The sequence below is a fragment of the Pinus tabuliformis genome, chromosome 4_2, assembly GCF_031772625.1.
Source record: "Pinus tabuliformis cultivar Carrire ecotype Pingquan chromosome 4_2, CPIR1, whole genome shotgun sequence".
NCBI classification, from domain to species: Eukaryota; Viridiplantae; Streptophyta; class Pinopsida; order Pinales; family Pinaceae; genus Pinus; species Pinus tabuliformis.
Genome location: NC_142304.1, coordinates 1,131,617,450 through 1,131,644,244, shown reverse-complemented (window position 1 = coordinate 1,131,644,244; position 26,795 = coordinate 1,131,617,450). Strand labels below are relative to the sequence as shown.

Sequence of the window (26,795 nt, the reverse complement as noted above, 5' to 3'; positions counted from 1 at the left end):
GGCTCTCCACTAAGTGAATTATGTCAATACTCAACTAATAAAAAATTAAAAATAAAATTTTCTAAAATTAAAATATATCAATTAAATTACAAAAATATGAAAATATCGATACGCAATTAATAATAAATTAAAAATAAAATTTTTAAAAGAATTAAAAATATATCTATTAATTTAGGAGAAAATATAAATAATTAACATTTTACCAAAACTTTCATTAAAATTATAAAATCTTTACACACTAATGTAAAATCAAGAGACTTTTACCACTGGGCCAAAGCTATAGTCCTTAGCTTAAGCAAGCTGTAGTCCCTGCTGTAAGCCGGACTAATAAATATGATTCTATTTTTCCGAATATGAATTTCTCCACCTTTAAGTTTTATTCCATGCAAAGTAATTAAAAAAGATGGTTATTGAAAAAATAATTTAATAACTTTTAAAATAAAAATATATTTGAATCAAGAAAAGTTTGTAGCAAATTGCATCTCATTTTTAATGCTAATTTTTGAATGCTTTTCCAATAAGTTAAAAAACAATTTAATTAAATAAAAAGCCATATACTAAAAAACCAATTTAATTAAATATAAATTATACTTGAAATTTTATTAGCTTGCAGGGCCTGCCGATTTTACAAATGAAAATTCAATGACCCTTCTACAAATTTCGCTCACAATTCTCCATCAATGCTGGCCAGTGATATATTCACTATCTTAATTCACACGGGTTACTTTCACAACAATGGGACTTGCAACCGAATATCTGGCATTTTTCCATATAAGGGACCCAAATACGTACTGACCCCCAGAACTGTTCACGGCTTTCAGGGCCACCTTAAATGTTTTCTTTTGCCCGCTGGTAGAAAATTCAAGCTCTGCAGGCTCAACTGACACTGAAACTCCGACAGGAGAATGCACTTTTGCTTTATAAATCACCGGTCCCTCTGCAACATTTGTCACAGTTCGTCTCACAGTCGCTGATCCTTTCAGTGCCGAGACTGCGATGGAAGGATAATTGAGGTTATAAATCTTAGAGCGTCGTGCTGGACAAGTGAATGCCCTTCCTGTCATGGCCTTGAGCATGGTTGAATTATAATGCAAGCTGCAAAAAAATTGGTTGTAGTCTCTGGGTAATAGATCATAGACTAGGCCAGGATCTACAGCCTTATTCGGATTGACCTGACCTGCACCACAGTTGAAAGGACCTGCTGTTTGCAGAAAACCATCCTTAATTGGCTCATTGGTGTTGTCCAATGTTTGAGCTGTGATTTAAAAATATTAAAATGGAAAGAACGTTAGTAAATAGTAAATTTAATTTTTTTCAATTTTTTTACTTTTAGAGTTAAATATGGGAAAATTATATATTTAAATAGTATTTACATTTGCAGAATATATTTGATTTTTATTATGTCAATAGATATGTTTATTTAAAATAGAGTTTTTACAATCTTAATTTAATTATTAAAAAAATAACATTGAACATCTACAAAATATACTATAATATTTTTGATAATATATACAAATTACAAGTCGATATTTATTTTTAAAATAATTATTTAATTACTTTTTTCAATTAAATTCATATTATATATATATATATATTCTTAAAAATGGTTGTAATGATTTTACTTGGGATACAAATAGTGAAACATACCACTATAGCGATTTAAAATTTATGATGAAATAATTATTTTGATGCTTATTATAAATTAATACCTATAAACATTTACCTACCATTTAATTTTTATGGATGGATAAGTTTTTTTATTTATCTATATAAAATAAATAAGATAAAACATCTTTTATTTAATTGGAAAATTTTCTCATGTTAAAAATAATATTTAGATTAAGTATTATTGATATTTTTGCATCCATTTTTTCATAGTTTGAAAATTATATTGGGTATAAGGTTTCTGCAACATCTAATCTTTAGAATAAACATTTCACTCATTTTAAAAACAAGTAAAACTTCAGTTTCACTTGTTTCTGATAGATGAATAAAATATCCATTTAAAATGAAAGCAATTTAAGCTATAATTTTAATTGTTTTTTTTTATAGAGATCTACTTGAAATGTTAGAGGTTTCAAAAACAGAATGCTTCCAAAAAATCAGCTTAATTTAAAAAAAAAAAAAAACAACAACAACAACAACAACATTGTATTGTATATACAATTTTTAAAGATAGAATTTTATTTTGAAGTTTAAAAACTTTCTATATGTTTACTCATCCCTAACATGCAAACTATAAAATGTTTAGCAAATTTTTAATAAAAATATTTAAATTTTTAATGATTTTATATAGTATTCGAAAATTTTGAAAATATAGTAATTTATATTATAAGATAAATTGAGCTAAACATTTTTAGAAAAAATGAAAATTGGTGATGGAAATTTAATAGTGAGCTACATGTTATCACTCAGGTTGTTCCGCAAAAGATCTGAGAAAAGGGAATACGGCCGAGGTAACCACTAACCAGTCTTTTAGCTGCAGATTCTAGCCAATCTGCAACCAGAGAGGGCTCTCTCTTTGTGATTTAGATTTGTTTTGTCATGTGTTAGGCTAGTTATGAAGCACAAGTATTTGTTTGGTGTTTGGATAGTGACATTCAGTAGAACAGGGCTGTAAGATAAGAAAAGTTCAGACCATTGGGTTAATGGAGTCAGTTGAAAATGAACCTATGTTATGGTTTCTTTGGCAAAAGTAGGACTACAGAGCAAGATAGTTAAACGTAGAACAATTTTCAAGTTGGAATAAGATGAAATGAAGTCAGGGAATGAAAAGCAATCAAGAATCTTTCATTATGCTAACAGAGGGAAAAATGAGTAAATATTATCAAGGAGTAGTTAAGAATTCCTTAATCATATTTAGAATGTAAAAACCAGGGAGACAAGAGCAGTAAAGAATTCTTGCCTATGCTAGTCCTGTAGAAAACATGAAAATTGACAGGAATTGAACATAGAGTACAGCAGAGTAAATTCTGGGTTATTCTTTTTTCCTGCAACTAGAACATGATATATGGATGATAAACAAAACACAGATACAGTAAAACAAGAGTAAGAAGACTTATTGATCCATGAGGTAACACGAGAATTCAGTAGCATATTCTTCTGTCATTAATTCCATAACCAGCGAATTCACCAGCAAAGCATTCCAGCAATCTTTATTCAGAAAGTTTCTCAAAATTACAGCGCAGGTCCAGAATGATATTCACCAGCCAACAACAATACATCTCTTGAGGAGTTATTTATAAAAAGGAGTTACAAAATATCTCTTAGACAAAATATCAAGCATTAACTTCATCCATCTACTTCTTTGAAGGCAGTAAATGGCATTGGAAACAGAGCGCAATGAATGCAGGAGTAACTTGTGTTGTGCTCGCTGCCTTAGGTGGTCTAATATCTTTGACTTTTTGACTCAGCCAGTCGGCTGGTAGCTATCTCTTTATCCTGCATTTCTGCGTTGCTGTCCTGGCCCTTCCGTTTGTGCCGGATTTCTCTTTAATTCATTTTGGCGTGAACGCCTTCCTTGTTGTCTTCATATTTATGATAAGTGGCATGCGCATTAAATTTGATTAAATGCAGACAAACAAAAAAGAATTAGTGCCAAAACTACCTTGGTAAAATCTCCAACATGCCCTGCCACCATTGATCTGTTGGCAGCTGGTTTCTTTGTAGTTTTATTAATGTTTCACCAGCTTCGGTATACCTGTAGTAATTGGGTTGGACTTCAAAAAGATGTGTCATCCCATGTTCAATGTAGAACAAATTTTCCAATTTGTCATATAAACTCTATCCAGAGGGAGGTACTGTGTCTTCTGAGCTGCTTGATGATGGTGTAATTTGATTGGTAACATAGGTATTTACCCTGTGAGCATACTGTTCATGTGTCAATAGTCTCCGATTGCTGGTCAATAAGCTGGGTAATCCTTTGCTCTGCAACACTGCAAACTTTTCTCTGAAGGCATTTATTTCTGTCTGCATTTCTTGGCACTTTCTTTCTAAAGTTTGTACGAAATTCCTCATGGTCAACACCTTTTTCACTGTCAAAATTGTACCTGTTCTGTCCTGAATATCTAGAGCTGCTAGCTGCTCTCTGGTATGAGTATTCAAAAAATGAATTAGTTTATTGCCCTGTTCGGGCTTGTTTGCCAATAATGCTCTAGCTTTTTGAGTCTCAAACTGAGCTATGTCTATCAATTCAATCTGGTCATGAATAGTCTGTATTGATGTCCATTGATCAGTGATGGACTAGCCAATTTTAGTCCACAAAATTGTTTTGATTTCTGCTAGAGTTTTGTGAAGAGTAAGGTCCTTCTCTAAGGATTTTCCCTTATTTTCCAGGGCCTTTACTTCTCTTGTTTTCTCAGCGATAGTTATTTTTGATTTATCATAATTCACTTCTATTTTGGCCAGTTTTTCTTTGGCTTCCTTTAACTCTACCATTTGGAGTTCTAAAGCCTTTATTTCCTTCATCATATCTTCCATGCTCAGGCTGGTATCCGGTACTACTGTAGTTGTTGTTGTAATTGTTGTTGTAGTTGAGGTACCTGCTGTTGATGCCTGATCAGTAGGAGGGACTGCCGTGGTGACTGTAGGAGGAGAAATTGTAAGAATTGGAGCTGTTCATGGTGGCTGGGAGGCCAATTCTCCTTGTTTTTGCTGTAATGCTATCTCCAATGCCTTCTCTGTTTCTGTCAGCCTTTCATTCATCCTCATTAGCAAACTCACCACGTCCTCCTCTTCTTTCTGTTGTGCAACTTCTGTGGTCTGAGTATGCATTGTAATTGGCAGCTTGAGCTGCTTTCCAAGGGCCGCAATATCTTCTTCTTTCTTTTTTATTAAGGCCTGAATACCCTTGGGATCTTTGGGATCATGTCCCAGCTCAATGATAATTTCCTCCAAGGATTTAATTCTGTTATCCTTGGCTAATGAGGAGGCCTTCTCCAATTCCAATTGGGCAGAAGTATTGTGCAATGAATTCTGCAATCCGTGAGCCAATAAAGCTTTGTCTGCCAAGGTAGAGTATACCATTTCTCCTGTTTGTTTATGTAACTCAATCTGGTCCATTGGGTGGATATCTTTCGAGAGAACTTCCAGATTGGTCGTGATATAATCAGCAGCCGATTGTGGCTACTGCATTATAGGCCTGAAGTGACTAAGAGTCATTTTCCCTTCTTGGATATCATAGGCTGCCATTAGCCTTTGTTGATTGGTGGGAGCCATTCTCAGCAATTGATTATAAAGCTGGAACCTTACTGGCTCATTTCTGGCCTTTATTTCAGTGAATGATTTCTTGATATCCGAGCCTTTCTTGCTCTGTTGCTTGGTGGATGTAACCTCCTCACCATGCTGCCTCTCTTGCTCTTGTTGAAATGAGCTAGTTGATGTTTCCAAAATTGGAGGAGTCTGTTGCTCAGTTGTTTCCTCACCCCTTAGGTTTCCCGTTGTTTCTTCTGTCAATTCTTCCTCAGAGTAAGGATTCAATCTTTGCCTCTTTTCCCCTTGTTGTTCTACCGATCCACCTGTAGGTGTCTCCTCCTGCCTGTCCCTTTTCTTGGTTTTTTCCTCATTGAGAGGAGTTTGTAACACAGGGATTTCAGGTACCTTTGCTTGTGTTGAAGGGCCTTGCCCTTGACTTTGCTCCTTTGCTGTATCTGGCCGGTCTGCCATTGTATTTTGCTGCTTTGAATGTTGTACTTCCTTGCCTTTCCCTACAGGTGGAGCACTCTCTTGGGCAGGTTGTTGTGAAGTTGTGGCAGATGATGTGCCCGCTCCAATGTGTTGAGGCAATGTGAAAGGGACATGTCCAAAAGAGTCCAGGTCAAGTTTTTTTCAAGCTCTTTCATTGCTTTTTCTAATTTCTTTTCTTCAGTAAGCTCTTCAAATAGTGTGCCTTCTACCCATTCCTGTTGATTAGCATATTGTTCAATTTCAGGGATTTTGTGGTGCACATATCCTGTAAGCTTGTTTTTGACTCTTCTAAAACTTATGAAATGTTCAGGGTCATATGGTGACCAATGAAAACTTTGTTTCAGCATAAGTTGATCTTTTAATATCTTATCTGCTTCCTCCCAGGCTTCTTCCCTCTTATTGAAGATAAAAGGGCCCAATTGATGTCTTATCTTGAGCTATGCTTTCTTCCTAGCACCATAGAAATGAGTCAAATCTGAACTGCTAAATTGCCGGTAGTATTCTAGGGCAAAGAGTCACATAGGGACATACTTCAGCGGCTTGTAGGGAGTTAATTGACAGCCATAACTCCTGATCACTTTGTGGTTTTGGTAAAAATACCAGTCACCAATACTGTATTCCTTTGAGAGATGTAAAATTTTCTGCATTTCAGCAGAGAGCCTGGCAGGAGGAGTTGTTATCAACAAAGAAGTGGCTGGATATATGAACAGGTCAATGAACTCACAATATGTATAAGGGGAATGGTGGACCTCATGGAATACTGAGGTCCAGAAAATCACAGACCTCCTTTCACCTTTGAGGTCCAATTTTTTAAGAGGAACTTGGAAACTATCAGGTTGATAGTACAGTAGCAAATGATATATGTAGGATGTGTATTTGAACACTCTTTCTCTCTCCAAATTCATGAATTGCTCATGGATTTTATTTGCTATGAAGGTGGCATAATCATACTTGACAGCAGGAGGCTGCTCTAGAGTGAATATGGACATCAATACTAAAACAGTTTCATCAACATACTCACTGGTTTTGAATCCTAAAATGTAGAATATCATGTCTATAATGAGTCTCCCTGCCTCATTGAACCAGACTCGGAGATAAGGAGGAGGCTGATCAGGCTGTGCAATTTGGTTTCATAAACAACTGAGCAATTCTGGTTATCTCTGAGCTACGCAGTTTGGCACCTTGGTCAAGCAAGAATTTCATGGTGAGAGGAGCCAGAGGCTGAGTTCGCTTGAAGTTCAACATGTCATTTATGGATTGAGGAGTAATATAGAAGAGCACAGTCCCAGATGGAGCCATAACTGCTCTTTGTGCGGGTTCATAATTTGCACAGCCTAAATGGATGAAATCAGGGAGCACATTCACTGAAGGGAGGTAATAGATAGGCATGTTGGACTCCCAAATTCCTAAGAAACCAGTGTTGCTTCTGTGGCTATTTCTAATTTCACAAAAGGCTTGCAGGTGAGATTTGTAACCCATCATATCCTTAATTTGGAAGTCCCTGTCAGCAAGGGGTATCCATTCCAATTCCTTATGTGGGGAATTCAAGGGGGAAACATTCAAGGCCACTGGAGCTTCCATTTTCAATTTGTTAAATGACCTTTTAAATTGGAGTTAGAGCTTTTGCAGCAACAGAAAAGAGAAAACTGGCTCTGGTTTGTCTCAGGAAATTGTAGACTAGTTTTCTTCAGGAAATTGCCTTGCTGGGTGAATTTCACAGTAAAAAACAGAGTTTGCAGAGTTTAATCGGGAAGTTGAATAAAAACAGTGGAAATGGTGCTCTTTTACAAGTGAGTTTGAAAAATTTAACTCAATATTTGGGCATTTTTGGAGATTTTGCCGACAGAAATGGGCTTGAATTGCAGTGTTACTGGGCAATTTGCAGAGGAGAGCAGAATTTGTAGATTTTCTTTTGGAAAAATGGGTTAAACAGTGACTTAAAATGCAGAGGTTTGTAGGCAACAGCGCATTTTAACTCGAATTTTAGTTTTTCGGGTGATTTAACAGAGAAACTTCGGAAAAAACAGGGTTTACGAGCGAATATCGGGTAAATACCTATTTTACAGGTGTCTGGCATGAACTGTGGGTACAAGACTGAGCTGAGGGGACCGAGTTTGCAGAGTGAATTCCCCTGGGTGGCGGACTGGAGCTTTGGTGGCAAATTCGTCGTAATTTGCATGCACAGTCTTTGCAGACCAACAAATAGAAATAAACAAAAAAACCATTACTTTCACGGCTTTTTAACGAAATTTGGGCTTTTTCGGGCTTTTTGGCGTTTTTTGGGATGATGTCATCATGACGTAAATTTTGTCATGTAGTGGGGTACGGAAGGTGACGTGGTGGATGACATGGCAGATGACGTGGGCAGATGACATGGTAGACACGGTGGACGAAATAGTGACGTGGGCGCTGACGTGGGCAGACTACATGCTCAGCGGGAGGCGGGAGCGGTTTGTGGTTTCTATCGCACCGCCCATTGTACGATGGTAGTTTCTGGCAGAACGGACGCGATGCAATAGGGTGGCGACACGCGTCTCAGGGTACGGCGGGAAAACCGCTTTTTATCGGGCGCTAATCTTCGTACATCGGAGCAGCTCCGATATGGATGAGAGCCGTTGGATGGGGAGGGCCCAATTCGATGGTTGACGGAGCTCTGAGTTGGCGGTGGTTTATAATTTTAAACCCCCGCATTATTTTAGTGTTTTTAAATGTTGCGGGGTATAAAACTTGGTTAATAGGGTTTTATATGGTTTATGCACGCAGCTTTGGTTATTTGTTTAACCAAATGTTAAACAAATCCCGGTGGGGCGCATGGAGGGTTCTTATTGGCCCTGGGTGGACCAATAATCCCGAAATAACATGGTTATGGCTATATTAAGCTGAGGGTTGGGATATTTAGTTTTTTAGGGATTTTATGTATTTTTATATAGTATGGGAGGGGAAAAGTTTAAATAGGAGCTATATAATAGAGTTAGGGTGTTAGTATGGTTTTGTAGATAAAAAACGCTAAGTTTATAAAGTAATAACTCAGGTTTATAGAGAAATGAAAGGGAAATGGAGTGATTATTTTACACAAGAAATGTGGCTTGTTTTGACTAAGTAAACACAAAGTTTCACTTAGTATTTCTCATAAAAATGAAATGAGTTTGGACCACTGAGCAGATCTCAATGTCCATGTAGGGATGTTAGTAAGTGTTCTTGGGGAAATAGGAGGGGAAATCAATCATGCTCCACTGAACTGTAGCCACTTTGCCATGATATTTTTGATACCCATGAGATAGATCACATTAAAGCTGATCACCAACCTGCTTCTGCAACACCAGAATTACTTACCCATTCTGTTATACCTAACATTTTTTCTTCATCTTCTTTGGGTGCATTTGAACTAGCAAACCCTTTCTTTCTTTTTCTTTTAACTTCCCTCCTATCTAAGTCTTCCCTTATCTCTTCCAGGGGCTCAGATTCAACTGTTGAGCACCCTTGTTTCTCTACCTAGCTAGTGATCTGCCAAGCTTGAGCTGTTTGAGCAGACCTTATTCTCTAATGCTAAAACAAGAAATTTAAACATGGACTGGCCAAGATTGAGCTGTTGGGCCATCCATCAAGTGTGACAGAAGTCAGTGATTGCACATTCAGAACTTCTTTACAAAAATTAGTACAGTAGTGGCATTTCGACTATCCACTTTCCTGGTCTTTCTTTGGGGTTCATTTTCTTTCTTTTTTGACCAATTCATTCCTCTTTCCCTTTGATATTTCTTTTAGGGCACACCCTCTTTACATTTTTTAAATTTTTCTGTTTTTTTGGAAATATGGAACCTTTGCAGCATGGAAAGGATGATCATATTTGGCATTTCCACAGTCAATCATGAAATATGACACCTATTGGTATAGGAACCTAACAGTGGCTCCACTTGGGGATGGCTTTTCCAGGTGAAAAGCCAAGAACAGCAGGTCAGATGGCCTTATTTTCAACTCTTGCTGTAATCTGAAACTTCCTTCTGCTGTAGACAAACAAACTGAATCTTTGTGGCATGTATACACTTCTCATGAGCTTACCTGAACAAAATTACAGCTCTGTCTTCGCTGGTTTGTCTGAGTGTTTAGTCATCATCTTTATAGCTCCCAAGTTTTCTTCTTGATTTCTTCTGATAAACTCAAAACATACACAAATGGGTGGCACAATTCCTTGCTTTTCCCTCAAAATTTGTTGCATCTTATTCCTTCTTGTTGCTGTAATAAACTGCTAAAATAGACACTATTTATGTACAAAGTACAGTCCTGTTATGTTAACAAAGGGGATCAAAATAATGCTTGAGCATTCGCCCATTGACTGGCCCTTCCTCAGTTTCTGTACCATTCAAACTTTTCAAAAAATAGGTGTTATTTCCTTGTACAGCCTGAATGACAAAAGGGCCTTTCCATAGGAAATCAAATTTGCCATGTTTTCCTTTGTTTTCCCTCCTAGAATCCCACTTCAGCACTTTGTCTCCTATGAGGAAGTCCTCTGCTTTTGTCCTTTTGTCAAAAATCTTCTTGAGTCTGTCTTGCAGAACCTGAGTTCTCTGATACACTTCCTCTCTAGTCTGCTGCAAGTTAATAGTTTGATTGATTCTTCTTTGAATATCATTGGGTTCTGCTTGTATTTCTTGCAGCAATTTTATGACAAGGATTCCCAAGGATGAAGGAAACACAGCCTCCATGCCATAAACCAATTCATATGGACTTGTTCCAATAGATCTTTTTGTAGTTAACCTGTCTGCCCACAGTGCATTAACAAGATTTTTGTGCCAATTCTTCTTGTTTTCCTCCAATACTTTCTTTATGATGTTTACCAAGCTCTTATTGGATGATTCAACTAGACCATTACCTTGAGGGTAATAGGCTGTAGAGTGGCCTAAGGTAATATGGTACTTGTGGCAAAAATTTATCATTCTTTTGGATTTAAAGGCAGCAGCATTGTCTGTTATGATCTTTTCCGGATAGCGAAATCTAGATAGGATATTGGTTTCTAAGAATTGCATGATGATTGAGTCATTGGCTTGCCTACAAGGGATGGCTTCTATCCACTTGGTGAAGTAGTCTGTGGCAGTTAAAATCCACTTGTGTTGGCCAGAGGAGGAAGGGTGAATTTCTCCAATGAAATCTAAACCCCATTGTTGAAATGGTCTTTTGGTGGAAATGGGCTTTAGAGGTAAAGGTAACAGCTTTCTCTTGCCTTCAAAGATTTGGTATTTATGGCAAGAAATTATAAATTTTTTCACATCAGCAAACAGGGAGGGCCAATAGAAACCAGCTCTTAGAATTTTTCATTTGTTGACCTCCAATACAAATGTCCACCACAGTCCCCTGCATGAAATTCCTTGAGTACTTTGTTAGTTTCATCCTATATTAAGCAATTCAACAAAATACCTTCATGATTTTTCCAAAATAAAACATTGTCTATAATAAAAAACTTTGAAGCTTTCATTTTTAGGAATCTTTTTTTAGTTCTGGAGAACCCTGGAGGAGCTTGCAGGTTTAACAATACATAAATTATATCAGCATACCAAGGTGATTGTAAGAAGGCTTGATTGATCTGTGGAGTTGCCATCCCCTGGTCGTTATCTAGTTCATTGATGTCAAAGGCTAGAAATTGGTTTCAGTCATCAATTTAGCTAAACCTTGTCCTTTTACCAGTTTTGTTGGTTTGATTTCAATGTCATATTCCAAAATGTTGGCTATCCATTTGCCTCTTTTTCCTTCAATTCCTTCTTGAGTCAGAATGTCTTTGACCATAGTATTTGGGACATAGGCTATCACATGAGAGTACAAGATATAAACTCTGAAATCCTTGAGGGCCTTTACAAGGGCATAGGTCTGTTTCTCCATGATTTGATACTTGCGTGGAGCATCTCTAAGTGCTTTGTTGAAAAAAGCAATGGGCTTCTCACATCCTTGGTCATCTTTTTGTAATAGAACAACATCAATAGTATGCTCAGATGCAAAGGAAAAGATTATGAAATATCTATCAAACTTGGGGCTTGTGAGGACAGGTGTTTTAGTCAAAGCTATTTTGATTTCCTCAACAGCTTGTTTAGCTTCTACTGTCCATTTGACTTTAGAATCTTTCTTTAGCATGTTATTCAACAGTCTTATTAGTTTAGCTAAGTAGGGAATGAATCTTCTTATGAAATTGATCTTCCCTAAAAAGCTTGTAGTTCCTTGATGTTTCTTGGGTGAGGCACTTGGAGGATAGCTTGAATTCTGTCCGGGTCAATTCTAATGCCATCTTTTGAGATTATATGACCTAGGAGTTTGCCTTCTTTTAGGCCAAACAATGATTTCTTTGGGTTCAATGATATGCCATATATTCTGCAAATTATGAACACTTGTCTTAAATGTTCTAAATGTTCTTGATCTGATTTGGAAAAAGCAGTGAGATCATCAAGATATATGACTAGGAAGTCATGGATCTCTTTTGCAAAGGCTATGTCCATTGCTCGTTGAAATGTGGCCCTTGCATTTTTAAGTCCAAAAGGCATTTTGACATATTTGAAGGTTCCCCAAGGTGTTGTAAAGGCAGTTTTATCTTGATCATCTGGGTGAACTAGGATCTGATTGAATCCTGAGAATCCATCTAACAGTGCGATCCTAGAGGCCCCTACTACCCTTTGTAAAATGTGATCCATCTTGGGCAAGGGGTAATGGTCTTTGAGAGAAACTGTATTAAGATTTCTTAAGTCAACACACAACCTTATTTCTCCCGTTTTCTTCCTAGTGGGCACTAGATTTGAAATCCACTCTGAAAATCTAATAGGTGCAATTATTCCAGCTTGGTACATTCTTTGGACTTCCTTTTCAATGAGAGGAAGGAGGACTGGATTAACTCTTCTCAGCTTTTGTTTAAAAGGCTTTTGATTTTCTTTCAAAGGTATCGTGTGTTGGATAACCAAAGTATCATAGGACTTGAGGTCCCCATAGCTCCATCAAAAGACATCTTGAAATTCTTTAAAGAGCTCAATGTATTTCAGTTTTTGATTTGGGGGCAAGGCTTTGGACAATTTTATCATTTCAGGATTTTGTGCAGTCCCTATGTTACAGTCCTCAATTTCTGCATTTAGAGGCTGGAGTTTTGGCTTTCTTGGGATATCATTTGAATCAAATATATCCTCCAAAGGAGTCAGGCCTGTGGGCAAAAAGTTATCTTTTAAATCAATTACTTCAACTTCTCCTTCAGCAATTTCATCAAGGTCCATTTGCTTCAGCTCTTGTAAGTTTCTGTTGGAAAAAAATTTTGGATGCAGACTCTGATTCGCTGTTTCAGCTGATATATTTTGCTCAATTTTGTCTATTTGCTGTTGGTCATAAATGGTGCTTGTGTCTATGTTTGTACTTGAGAATTCCTCTTTCAAAGTCAAGAAATTATTGATTTGTGTATCATTTTCGGACACTTTCCAATTTTTTACATTATCCGGGACAGCAGGTATGTGCTTAATCTCAGCAGTAAAGTGATGATTGGGCTCGAATGGCAGCTTGCAAGTGCTGGCAAAAGTTGCCAAACTATACGCATGTAAATTATGGTTTCTTGGAATTTTGGTGAGCTGAGATTCTAAGAAGGTGTTGAGTATTTCAATGGCTGCCCCTCTATAAGCTCTTAGCCTAAAATCATTTGTAACAAAGTTTCCCTTCATCTGTTGGATAATCAAATCTGAGTCCCCTAGAATGGAAATCCTAGTTGCCCCTAGACTTCTAATCAGTTTGAGTCCCAGCAAAAGGGCCTCATATTCTGCCATATTGTTTGTACATCTAAAATTCAGCCTATATGCATGTCCTTGAGCATGGTCATTTTGCGTGTTGTGTATCCAAACCCCTGCCCCTGCTCCTAATTTGTTCACTGACCCATCAAACTCTAAGTACCATAAGTTTTCTTGATTACCACTAGCCTTAAGAGTTTTGTAAACATGCTCAGTGGGCATATTTGGATTTTGTAACTCATATGGTATATCTTATCATTTGTTGCATCAATCACTTCAACAATTTTTTGATCTTGAGCACTAGATTGTTCATTTATGTTATTTGCTTGTGCTGATTCTAAGAGTTTGACATCAGTTTTGGGACACCTTTCAGCATTTGTATAAGATGAATGAATCCATATTTGAATGCATGGAATAAATGGGGAAGTTTTGAGATTTTTCTTGACTGCTGACCACATATTTCATCAATGTTTCCTGGTAGAATCTCTTTGGCTGGCCAAAGACTGAAATGGTGGCATAAGACATGTCTAGTTGTAAAGATCCTTGGAGTTTTGCACCCCAAGATCTGGACAAAAGCATGCCATATTTAGGTGGGATGTCAGCTACCACCACATCCATCAAGATTGTCTTGGCAGGGTATTGCACTAGAGATACACACAAATCTTTGATTAGGCTAGACACCTAACCTAGCTAGAATCAAACGAAAACAAATCTTTATATGGCCTTGTGATATCTAGGTCCAATCTTTCCATCACAGACTTAGGCATCAGGTTGTGGGAAGCTCCCGAATCAAACATTGCATTATGTAGTACTTTGTCATGAATGTTTAAGCTCACATAGAATGGAGGAACTCTTCCATCTACTGTTTTACCATTTACCTCAGGACCAAAGATTAGCTCTGGTTGGTCATCTAAAACATTGACTGCATCTCTATTCTCTGATATTTGAAGTGACCTACTGATTTGTTCTCTGTAAGCCTCATGCTTAGCCAATTCAGATAGTGGAATGGCTATTTTTAATTTACCTATTTCTGTTTCTAGGTTGGATGATTTTTCCACTTGAATTTTTGTATTCCAGGCAGCAAGGTTTTCCTTTTTTGCTATATTTTCAGTGGTTTTTTCTTCATTATGAGTGTCGTTATGACCTAGATCTGCTTTGAAATTGTTTTTAGGAGAGTTGTCTACATTTTCTTTTGGAGGAAAGGATGTGGATGGCTGGCTACCTGATGGTTGTAAGTATGATATATCCTCAACCATGGGTTCTTTTGGATTGGGGTCTGTTTTGGCAGGGAGTTCTGTCAGGACAGTTTTATCCTTTGTTTTCTTAGGCTGCTTGGTATCTTTCAGCCTGTTAGGTTCAGGCACATCTATCGTTCTGCTTCTTAATTTGTATTGTTTATGGACCTCATAGACCGCTGCATCATACCCTTCTCTAAAATCAAATGATTCTCCGGACTTGGTTTGAAATTGGTTGAAATTATGAGCCTCTTGGTCATCTTGTGTTAGAAAGATTTGTTGCTCACTGTTTAAACCCATTAGGTTGATTTGGGTATCCTCTGTTGGCTCACTAGAGGTTGAGGCTTCGGCATAGTGTTAGAAATTATATATTATGGAGCAATGGAACACATAAAATATTGCAGAAATATAAACACAAAAAACGCATAAAACAAAAGAGACACAGATATACATGGTTCACCCAGTTTGGGCTACGTCCACCCCGAACAGCCAGTCCTTCCTTTCTATTATCCAGCAAAATGAAGAGACACAACCTACAGCAGATCCGCTGTAATATCCTCTGTTTTCTCTCACAGTCTCACCTCTCTATTTCCCGCTCACTTAATACACATCTATCACACAGCCTCAAATACAATACCCTCATACAAAGAGAGGGGTTGCCTTATAGGGCAAAAAACCGTAAAATAAACATAAGTTCTACCGTCAGATCATCCGCCTAATGAACAGCCCAGATTGATTAGAAATTACTATACTTTTACAAGGCAATTTTACAGCTGTTTTTAGCTTCGGGGGCCCTGCCCCCCGAAACCCCCCGCCAGGGGGGGGGCTCCCAAAGGTCGCAGCCGCCCCCCTGGACCCCCCCTGTAGCAAATATTTTACGGGCGGTGTTTCCGCCCCCATTTCGAACTGGGGTCCAATGTAGCGATACCTATAGAAGATAATCAGGCTCCACACCCAACACATAGTTCTCTTGAAACGGAGGTCTGATATTCTGATCCGGGCCAGCCTTCCCGGTGTTAGGATTTTGGTTTTTTTCTAAAGTTTGGATTCCTAGTGGTGTTACTTGGTTGACCTTCCCAGGGAGATTTTCATTCAATGGTTTCTACTCTATCACCTAGTCTATCCATGCCTTTGATGATTGCATCTAGTTTTTGTTCAAATGCTGAAGGCTCTTCTTTGAAAGTAGTCCTTCTTTTAGCTCTAGCTCAGGCTCTTTTAGAGATCAGATTTGCCTCTACACTGACAGTTATGCTCTGTATGTCTTCCAAGCTGGAAAGAGCTCTTTCCCTTAGCTGATATGCCATGTCAGAATCAAATCCATCAGGGAATTTGATTAAGGCTAAGTCAGGTGGAGGTCTAAGGTTTTGAGGGATAGCATTGTACACATTGTTGAATCTAGCACAATAGTTTTGGACGGTTTCTTGTGGGCCTCTTTTTAAATTGTCATACTCTGATAGGATATGCAATGGGTCCTTCTTCTTTTCCCATCTGTTCAAAAAGGTTTGGTACAGGGCATCCAGATCATCAATTGTGTTTGCACCAAGTGCCCTAAACCAGGTCCCTACTTCACCGGTTAAACTTTGAACAAAAATTTTCATTCTGACATCGTTATCATCAATTTCATAGTTCTCAAAGTAGTCCATCATTTTCTTAGTGTGCTGTTGGGCTGTATAGGAGCCAGTACCATCAAAATATGTAATTTTTCTTTGATAACCCTGAGGCATAGCCCCTGGATTTGCAGGTAGCTGCAAAGGAGCACATCGGTTTGTCATGTTTACAGGTATAAATGGGATAGCTGGTAGCACAGGGATAACAGCTGAGGTAAACGGAGTTGATGGAGGAGTGTAAGATGTGCTTTGAAGTGATAATGGTGAACTGGAAGAAGCTGCAGCAACTGTGGAAAGGATTGCTGGTTTTCCAGAAGTAAACTCAGATTTTGTAAGGTTTTGCTGCAGTAAATCAAAATTTAAATCAGCAATGTTTTTTGTACTTTCTTGTCTTTTCAAATTTTTAAAGATCAAGTTAGGGTTTTCAAAAATAGCTAGAGGGTTAGGATCAAGATTTGACCTAGTATAACGCACTTTCTTCTTTGGAGCCAGCTTCTAGTTCTGTTTTGGTATTTTCTGGAAATGTTTAAAGGACACCGTTTTTGACAATTATTTTCTAGGAAAGTATGAATCGTAAAAGTCTTGGATTTTCCTAAAGGTCTTTTGAAAATAAGAGGAAACTGATCAAATTTTATGAGACAGTTGTATAAATCCTAATGCTAGACTGGAGATTGACTGAAGCGGATTTTATTTACTCCTGTAAATGCACAGCAGAAACAGTTTCAAAGGCTACTTGGCTAACTTCAGGCTCCATCTGTAGCTTTAGAAAATAGACAGCAGTAACAATCATAGTCATTTATGTTCCCCAGCGGAGTCACCAATGATGTTATCACTCAGGTTGTTCCCCAAAAGATCTGAGAAAAGGGAATACGGCCGAGATAACCACTAACCAGTCTTTTAGCTGCAGATTCTAGCCAATCTGCAACTAGAGAGGGCTCTCTCTTTGTGATTTAGATTTGTTTTGTCATGTGTTAGGCTAGTTATGAAACACAAGTATTTGTTTGGTGCTTCGAAGGTGACATTCAGTAGAACAGGGCTGTAAGATAAGAAATGTTCAAACCATTGGGTTAATGGAGTCAGTTGAAAATGAACCTCTGTTATGGTTTCTTTGGCAAAAGTAGGACTACAGAGCAAGATAGTTAAACATAGAACAATTTTCATGTTGGAATAAGATGAAATGAAGTCAGGGAATGAAAGGCAATCAAGAATCTTTCATTATGCTAACAGAGGGAAAAATGAGTAAATATTATCAAGGAGCAGTTAAGAATTCCTTAATCATATTTAGAGTGTAAAAACCAGGAAGACAAGAGCAGTCAAGAATTCTTGCCTATGCTAGTCCTGTAGAAAACATGAAAATTGACAGGAATTGAACACAGAGTACAGCAGAGTAAATGCTGGGATATTCTTTTTTCCTGCAACTAGAACATGATATATGCATGATAAACAAAACACAGATACAGTAAAACAAGAGTAAGAAGACTTATTGATCCATGAGGTAACACGAGAATTTTGTAGCATATTCTTCTGTCATTAATTCCATAACCAGCGAATTCACCACCAAAGCATTCCAACAATCTTTATTCAGAAAGTTTCTCAAAATTACAGCGCAGATCTAGAATGATATTCACCAGCCAACAACAATACATCTCTTGAGGAGGTATTTATAAAAAGGAGTTACAAAATATCTCTTAGACAAAATATCAAGCATTAACTTCATCCATCTACTTCTTTAAAGGCAGTAAATGGTAATGGAAACAGAGCGCAATGAATGCAGGAGTAACTTGTGTTGTGTTGGCTGCCTTAGGTGGTCTAATATCTTTAACTTTTTGACTCAGCCAGTCGGCTGGTAGCTGTCTCTTTATCCCGCATTTCTGTGTTGCTGTCCTGGCCTTTCGGTTTGTGCCCGATTTCTCTTTAATGCGTTTTGGCGTGAACACCTTACTTGCTGTCTTCATATTTATGATAGGTGGCACGCGCATTAAATTTGATTAAATGCAGACAAACAAAAAAGAATTAGTGCCAACACTACCTTGGTAAAATCTCCAACATGCCCTACCATCATTGATCTGTTGGAAACTGGTGTCTTTGTAGTTTTATTAATGTTTCATCAGCTTCAGTATACCTATAGTAATTGGACTGGACTTCAAAAAGATGTGTCATCTCATGTTCAATGTAGAACAAATTTTCCAATTTGTCATATAAACTCTGTCCAGAGGGCGGTACTGTGTCTTCTGAGCTTGATGATGGTGTAATTTGATTGGTAACATAGGTATTTACCCTGTGAGCATATTGTTCATGTGTCAATAGTCTCCGATTGCTGGTCAATAAGCTGGGTAATCCTTTTCTCTACAACACTGCAAACTTTTCTCTGAAGGCATTTATTTCTGTCTACATTTCTTGGCACTTTTTTTCTAAAGTTTGTACGAAATTCCTCATGGTCAGCACCTTTTTCACTATCAAAATTGTACCTGTTCTATCCTGAATATCTAGAGCTGCTAGCTGCTCTCTGGTATGAGTATTCAAAAAATGAATTAGTTTATTGGCATGTTCGGGCTTGTTTGCCAATAATGCTCTGCCTTTTTGAGTCTCAAACTGAGCTATGTCTATCAATTCAATCTGGTCATGAATAGTCTGTATTGATGTCCATTGATCAGTGATGGACTGGCCAATTTTAGTCCACAAAATTGTTTTGATTTCTGCCAGAGTTTTGTGAAGAGTAAGGTCCTTCTCTAAGGATTTTACCTTATTTTCCAGGACCTTTACTTCTCTTGTTTTCTCAGCCACAGTTATTTTTGATTTATCATAATTCACCTCTATTTTGGTCAGTTTTTCTTTGGCTTCCTTTAACTCTGCCATTTGGAGTTCTAAAGCCTTTATTTCCTTCATCATATCTTCCATGCTCAAGCTGGTATCCGGTACTGCTGTAGTTGTTGCTGTAACTATTGATGTAGTTGAGGTGACTGCAGTTGATGCTTGATCAGTAGGAGGGACTGCTGTGGTGACTGTAGGAGGAGCAATTGTAAGAATTGGAGCTGTTTCTGGTGGTTGGGAGGCCAATTCTCCTTGTTTTCGTTGTAATGCTATCTCCAATGCCTTCTCTGTTTCTGCCAGCCTTTCATTCATCCTTATTAGCAAACTCACCACGTCCTCCTCTTCTTTCTATTGTGCAACTTCTGTGGTCTGAGGGTGCATTGTAATTGGCAGCTTGAGCTGCTTTCTGAGGGCCGCAATATCTTCTTCTTCTTTTTTTATTAAGGCCTGAATACCCTTGGGATCCTTGGGATCATGTCCCAGCTCAATGATAATTTCCTCCAAGGATTTAATTCTGTTATCCTTGGCTAATGAGGAGAGCTTCTCCAATTCCAATTGGGCAGAAGTATTGTGCAATGAATTCTATAGTCTGTGAGCCAATAAAGCTTTGTCTGCCAAGGTAGAGTATACAATTTCTCCGGTTTGTTTATGTAATTCAATCTGGTCCATTGGGTGCATATCTTTAGAGAGAACTTCCAGATTGGTCCTGATATAATCTGCAGCTGACTGTGGCTGCTGCATTATAGGCCTGAAGTGACTAAGGGTCATTTTCCCTTCTTGGATATCATAGGCTGCCATTAGCCTTTGTTGATTGGTGGGAGCCATTCTCAGCAATTGATTATAAAGCTGGAACCTTACTGGTTCATTTCTGGCCTTTATTTCAGTGAATGCTTTCTTGATATCTGAGCCTTCCTTGCTCTGTTGCTTGGTGGATGTAACCTCCACACCATGCTACCTCTCTTGCTCTTGCTGAAATGAGCTAGTTGATGTTTCCAAAATTGGAGGAGCCTGTTGTTCAGTTGTTTCCTCACCCCTTAGGTTGCCTGCTGTTTCTTCTGTCAATTCTTCCTCAGAGTAAGGATTCAATCTTTGCCTCTTTTCCCCTTACTGTTCTGCCGATCCAACTGTAGGTGTCTCCTCCTGCCTGTCCCTTTTCTTGGCTTTTTCCTCATTGAGAGGAGTTTGTAACACAGGGATTTTAAGTACCTTTGCTTGTGTTGAAGGGCCTTGCCCTTGACTTTGCTCCTTTGTTGTATCTGGCCGGTCTTCCATTGTATCTTGCCGCTCTAAATGTTGTACTTCCTTGCCTTTCCCTGCAGGTGGAGCACTCTCTTGGGCAGGTTGTTGTGAAGTTGTGGCAGATGATGTGCCCGCTCCAATGTGTTGAGGCAATGTGAAAGGGACCTGTCCAAAAGAGTCCAGGTCAAGTGTTTTTTCAAGCTCTTTCATTTCTTTTTCTAATTTCTCTTCTTCAGTAAGCTCTTCAACTAGTGTGCCTTCTACCCATTCCTGTTGATTAGCATATTGTTCAATTTCAGGGATTTTGTGGTGCACATATCCTGTAAGCTTGTTTTTGACTCTTCTAAAACTTATGAAATGTTCAGGGTCATATGGTGACCAATGAAAACTTTGTTTCAGCATAAGTTGATCTTTTAATATCTTATCTTATTCCTCCCAGGCTTCTTCCCTCTTATTGAAGATAAAGGGCCCAATTGATGTCTTATCTTGAGCTGTGCTTTTTTCCTAGCACCATAGAAATGATTCAAATCTGAACTGCTAAATTTCCGGTAGTATTCTACGGCAAAGAGTCTCATAGGGACATACTTCGGCAGCTTGTAGGGAGTTAATTGACAGTCATAACTCCTGATCACTGTGTGGTTTTGGTAAAAATACCAGTCACCAATACTGTATTCCTTTGAGAGATGTAAAATTTTCTGCATTTCAGTAGAGAGCCTGGCAGGAGGAGTTGTTATCAACAAAGAAGTGCCTGGATATATGAACAGGTCAATAAACTCACAATATGTATAAAGGGAATGGTGGGCCTCATGGAATACTGAGGTCCAGAAAATCACAGACCTCCTTTTACCTTTGAGGTCCAATTTTTTAAGAGGAACTTGGAAACTATCAAGTTGATAGTACAACAGCAAATGATATATGTAGGATGTGTATTTGAACACTCTTTCTCTCTCCAAATTCATGAATTGCTCATGGATTTTATTTGATATGAAGGTGGTATAATCATACTTGACAGTAGGAGGTTGTCCTGGAGTGAATATGGACATCAATACTAAAACAGTTTCATCAACATACTCACTGGTTTTGAATCCTAAAATGTAGGATATCATGTCTATAATGATTATCCCTGCCTCATTGAACCAGACTTGAAGATAAGGAGGAGGCTGATCAGGCTGGAAATTTGGTTTCATAAACAACTGAGCAATTCTAGTTATCTCTGAGCTACGCAGTTTGGCACCTTGGTCAAGCAAGAATTTCATGGTGAGAGGAGCCAGAGGCTGAGTTGGCTTGAAGTTCAACATCTCATTTATGGATTGAGGAGTAATATAGATAAGCACAGTCCCAGATGGAGCCATAACTACTCTTTGTGTGGGTTCATAATTTGCACAGCATAAATGGATGAAATCAGGGAGCACATTCACTGAAGGGAGGTAATAGATAGGCATGTTGGACTCCCAAATTCCCAAGAAATCAGTGCTGCTTCTGTGGCTATTTCTAATTTCACAAAAGGCTTGCAGGTGAGATTTGTAACCCATCATATCCTTAATTTGGAAGTCCCTGTCAGCAAGGGGTATCCATTCCAATTCCTTATGTGGGGCATTCAAGGGGACAACATTCAAGGCCACTGAAGCTTCCATTTTCAATTTGTTAAATGACCTTTTAAATTGTAGTTAAAGCTTTTGCAGCAACAGAAAAGAGAAAACTGGCTCTGATTTGTCTCAGGAAATTGTAGACTAGTTTTCTTCAGGAAATTGCCTTGCTGGGTGAATTTCACAGTAAAAAACAGAGTTTGCAGAGTTTAATCGGGAAGCTGAATAAAAACAGTGGAAATGGTGCTCTTTTACAAGTGAATTTGACAAATTTAACTCAATATTTGGGCATTTTTGGAGATTTTGCCGGCAGAAATGGGCTTGAATTGCAGTTTTACTGGGCAATTTGCAGAGGAAAACAGAATTTGCAGGTTTTGTTTTGGAAAAATGGGTCAAACAGTGACTTAAAATGCAGAGGTTTGTAGGCAACAACGCATTTTAACTCGAATTTTAGTTGTTCGGGTGATTTTAACAGAGAAACTTCGAAAAAACAGGGTTTACGAGCGAATATCGGGTAAATACCTGTTTTACAGGCGTCTGGCACGAACTGTGGGTACAAGACTGAGCTGAGGGGACCGATTTTGCAGAGTGAATTCCCCTGGGTGGCGGCCTGGAGCTTTGGTGGCAAATTCGTCGTAATTTGCATGCACAGTGTTTGCAAACCAACGAATAGAAATAAACAAAAAACCATCACTTTCATGACTTTTTAATGAAATTTGGGCTTTTTCGGGCTTTGTGGCACTTTTTGGGATGATGTCATCATGACGTAAATTTTGTCATGTAGCAGGGTACAGAAGGTGACGTGGCAGATGACATGGCGAATGACGTGGGCAGATGACATGGCAGACACGGCGGACGAAATAGTGACGTGGGCACTGACACGGGCGGATGACATGGTCAGCGGGAGGCGGGAGCGGTTTGTGGTTTCTATCGCACCACCCATTGTACAATGGTGGTTTTTGACAGAACGGACGCGATGCAATAGGGTGGCGACACGCGTCCTAGGGTACGGCGGGAAAACTGCTTTTTATCGGGCACTAATCTTCGTACATCGGAGCGGCTCCGATATGGACGAAAGCCATTGGATGGGGAGGGCCCGATCCGATGGTTGACGGAGCTCTGAGTTTGCGGTGGTTTATAATTTTAAACCCGCGCATTATTTTAATGTTTTTAAATGTTGCGGGGTATAAACCTTGGTTAACAGGGTTTTATATGGTTTATGCAGGCGGATTTGGTTATTTGTTTAACCAAATGTTAAACAAATCCCGGTGGGGTGCGTGGAGGGTCTTATTGGCCCTGGGTGGACCAATAATCCCGAAATAACATGGTTATGGCTATATTAACCCGGGGGTTGGAATATTTAGTTTTTTAGGGATTTTATGTATTTTTATATAGTATGGGAGGGGAAAAGTTAAAATAGGAGCTATATAATAGAGTTAGGCTGCTAGTATGGTTTTGTAAATAAAAAACGCTAAGTTTATAAAGTAATAACTCAAGTTTATAGAGAAATGAAAGGGAAATGGAGTGATTATTTTTACACAAGAAATGTGGCTTGTTTTGACTAAGTAAACACAATGTTTCACTTAGTATTTCTCATAAAAATGAAATGAATTTGAACCACTGAGCAGATCTCAATGTCCATGCTTAGATGTTAGTAAGTGTTCTTGGGGAAATGAGAGGGGAAATCAGTCATGCTCCACTGAAATGTAGCCACTTTGCCATGATGTTTGTGATACCCATGAGATAGATCACATTAACGCTGATCACCAACCTGCTTCTGCAACACCAGAATTACTTACCCATTCTGCTATACCTAACATTTTTTCTTCATCTTGTTTGGGTGGATTTGAACAAGCAAACCCCTTCTTTCTTTCTTTTTTTTAACTTCCCTCCTATCTAAGTCTGCCCTTATCTCTTCCAGGGGCTGAGATTCAACTGTTGAGCACCCTTGTTTCTCTACCTAGCTAGTGATCTGCCAAGCTTGAGCTGTTTGAACAGACCTCATTCTCTAATGCTAAAACAAGAAATTTAAACATGGGCTGGCCAAGATTGAGCTATTGGGCCATCCATCAAGTGTGATAGAAGTCAGTGATTGCACATTCAGAACTTCTTTGCAAAAAGTAGTACAGTAGTGGCATTTTGACTAGCCACTTTCCTGGTCTTTCTTTGGGGTTCATTTTCTTTCTTTTTTGACCAATTCATCCCTCTTACCCTTTGATTTTTCTTTTAGGGCACACCCTCTTTACATTTTTTAAATTTTTCTGTTTTTTTGGAAATATGGAACCTTTGCAGCATGGAAAGGATGATCATATTTGGCATTTCCACAATCAATCATGAAATATGACACCTATTGGTATTGGAACCTAACACTACACAACAAAAATCACACATTGTATTACTAATAAGCAAAAAATAAATTACATATAGCTATAGATCACCAACTTTTAGATGATAAGATCTAAAGAAGGTGGATCTATGACTGGGACATGACACAATTACAACTCATACACATAGGAAACAACAACTTCTAAAATAACGCTTTGAAACTATCAATAACAACCTATAAACCACATGACACACATGGAAGCATTACTTCCAATACCCTCCCTTAATGCTTACATGTAACAAATATTGAAAACATATATTATGACAACAAGAATGATCTTTGTCTCATTGTGCTTCATTAGCATTTATATCCACTCTAAAATCTCATGGTTTTCACTCTTTTCCTCCCCAAACTTTGGAGCTTCTCATTTGATCCATTAAGACATAACCACTTCTGACAATCGTTGATGTAATTTGAAAAATTGACACTTCTTCACCTCCCGAATGACAATATCAATACTGAACCATGCTTTGGAACTACCAACATTTTTTGAATCCAAATCCTTCCACAATATTCATCAGTTATCTAGGATATCATTTTGGGTACAAAACGTTTTCAACAAACAATTCTACAACTTGACATCATATAAAATAACCTATACTGATGCTCTCGAAGCATGACGGGTTACACGAGTTTGACCTTATTAATAATTACATGTACAACTAATGCTCTCAAAGCATGACTATATCATAAATATGAAGACTAGTCACATGAGCTTATTTATTTCATTACCAAACACCATTATTTATACATTCATGAGCTGGAGAATCAATAGTGATCTCCACCTACTGAAATTTATATCTTACCAACTCTTGTCGATTATCATCTCCCTGCCGACGAGGGAACAGTGATCAGCACCATCATGATTAATATTCTGACACCTCCCCTTAATCACATCCTATACTTTAACTTTCTTGCTGGTCTTAGTCCTACCTAGGCTTACAACAGTACATAAATAAATTGATAACAGAGATTTCATTTTTTCCTTCTTGATAAAGGGTCCATGCTTGTTCATTTGCTCATGCAATTTCATCTTCACCTTTCTTTATTTCCTTATGAGCTCCTTCAACTTCTCTTTGCTTACGTACTTAACATCAGCAACCTCTTCTAGATTGGGATGCAAGGCAACATCCCGAACAATGAAAATAAGGTAATCCAATTCATGCTCTCCTCACTTTCCATCATAAGGAGCTTTGTAAATTATACAACCAAGTGGCACAAACTGACCGATTGGAACATCTTCTGTAGCAATCCCTAGTTCATCATACAACTTCCTTTGGGCTACATTTCTGACCCCTGAATTGTTCTCCTAAATGAGCTCAAACTCCTTGTAGAGAGCATGGTTATAGTAGTTATTTGTCCATACCAAATGGAATGTCACCTTCGTTGTAGAACATTGATGAAGAAGAAATTCATATTTTGTATTGAATAGAAACACACTGAAATCTTTATGCAATAGATTCTTTGACTCTATTTTCTCCATCAAGTGACAATTTTATTATGAGTTAAGCACAATGACATGATCCTCTTCATCCAAAAAAGGCACTCATCTTTGAACATGAGCTTCTTCTGAACAACATCCATGGTCGTATCCTCCACTGTCACAGCCATCTTAGAATTAGATCCAATCAAATTTCTAACAATTGGGTTCTGGGAGAAGCAAGTTCTGATCTCAATGATTGTAAGATCATGTGGAATAGACTAGAAATCTTGATATTCATGGTCATCAATAAAATCTTTTTGTTTATCCAATAATTCTTCTGACTCAAAAATACAACCAGGATAAAAAATATTACTCGGCCCAAAAATACTTCCGAATGGACTCCTGGAAAAAAGATCATAAAAAATATCACTGTCAAAATTGCTCAAGAAAATATTTATCCCACTCATTAAACTTGTTGGCCGAGGTTTCTTTCCAACGTGGCCACTTACACCACAACCAACATCTCAACAATGCAAAGGATGTGTTCCAATGTGGTGACTTACACCACAACAACATCTCAACAATGCAAAGGATGTGTTCCAATGTGTCCACTTACACCACAACAAAAATTCAACAACATAAAGATGACATAGAACACCTCACACCTTCCACTATAACTACTCCTTTACACTCCACAGGGGATTCAACATATCGGTGCCTTCATCCACGCACTTCAGCTCATCTGACACTATAGTCAAAAGTGACCCAACACAAGGCTCACTACGCCTCTTATAAACCATAAACCAAACCTTAGTCAACTGTAGAATGCACCCACAGCTTCGCGTTCCAACACCACTATGCTAGCGCATTTCCCACAACTCAACCAAAGGATTTCAATGCTCCTCAAGAATGTTCCACATATGCACATACACTCAAATCATCTGTGTTTCCCATAGATCTATTCCACGCAAGTAGTGGTAGAGTAGAATTGAAGCTGCCACCATCTTAGGCTAATTGGAACATACCTCTCTACAACCTCAACAAAATGAACACAAATAGATCCAGAGGCATTTTCAGTCCTTCGCAAGAG

General features: G+C 38.2%; 1 protein-coding gene and 1 pseudogene across 1 annotated transcript in view; both read right to left on the bottom strand.

Moving 5' to 3' along the window:
* Positions 1 to 608: 608 nt before the first annotated feature.
* Positions 609 to 26,795, bottom strand: part of LOC149173653 (subtilisin-like protease SBT5.3) — an 81,466-nt gene continuing 55,279 nt past the window's right edge. The window contains exon 9 of the mRNA XM_089426785.1: positions 609 to 1,255. Coding sequence (XP_089282911.1) covers positions 708 to 1,255 — 548 coding nt within the window. The 3' untranslated portion in view covers positions 609 to 707. The remainder of the gene's footprint in view (positions 1,256 to 26,795) is intronic.
* LOC149173654 (isopentenyl-diphosphate Delta-isomerase I pseudogene) lies at positions 25,328 to 25,941 on the bottom strand (annotated as a pseudogene).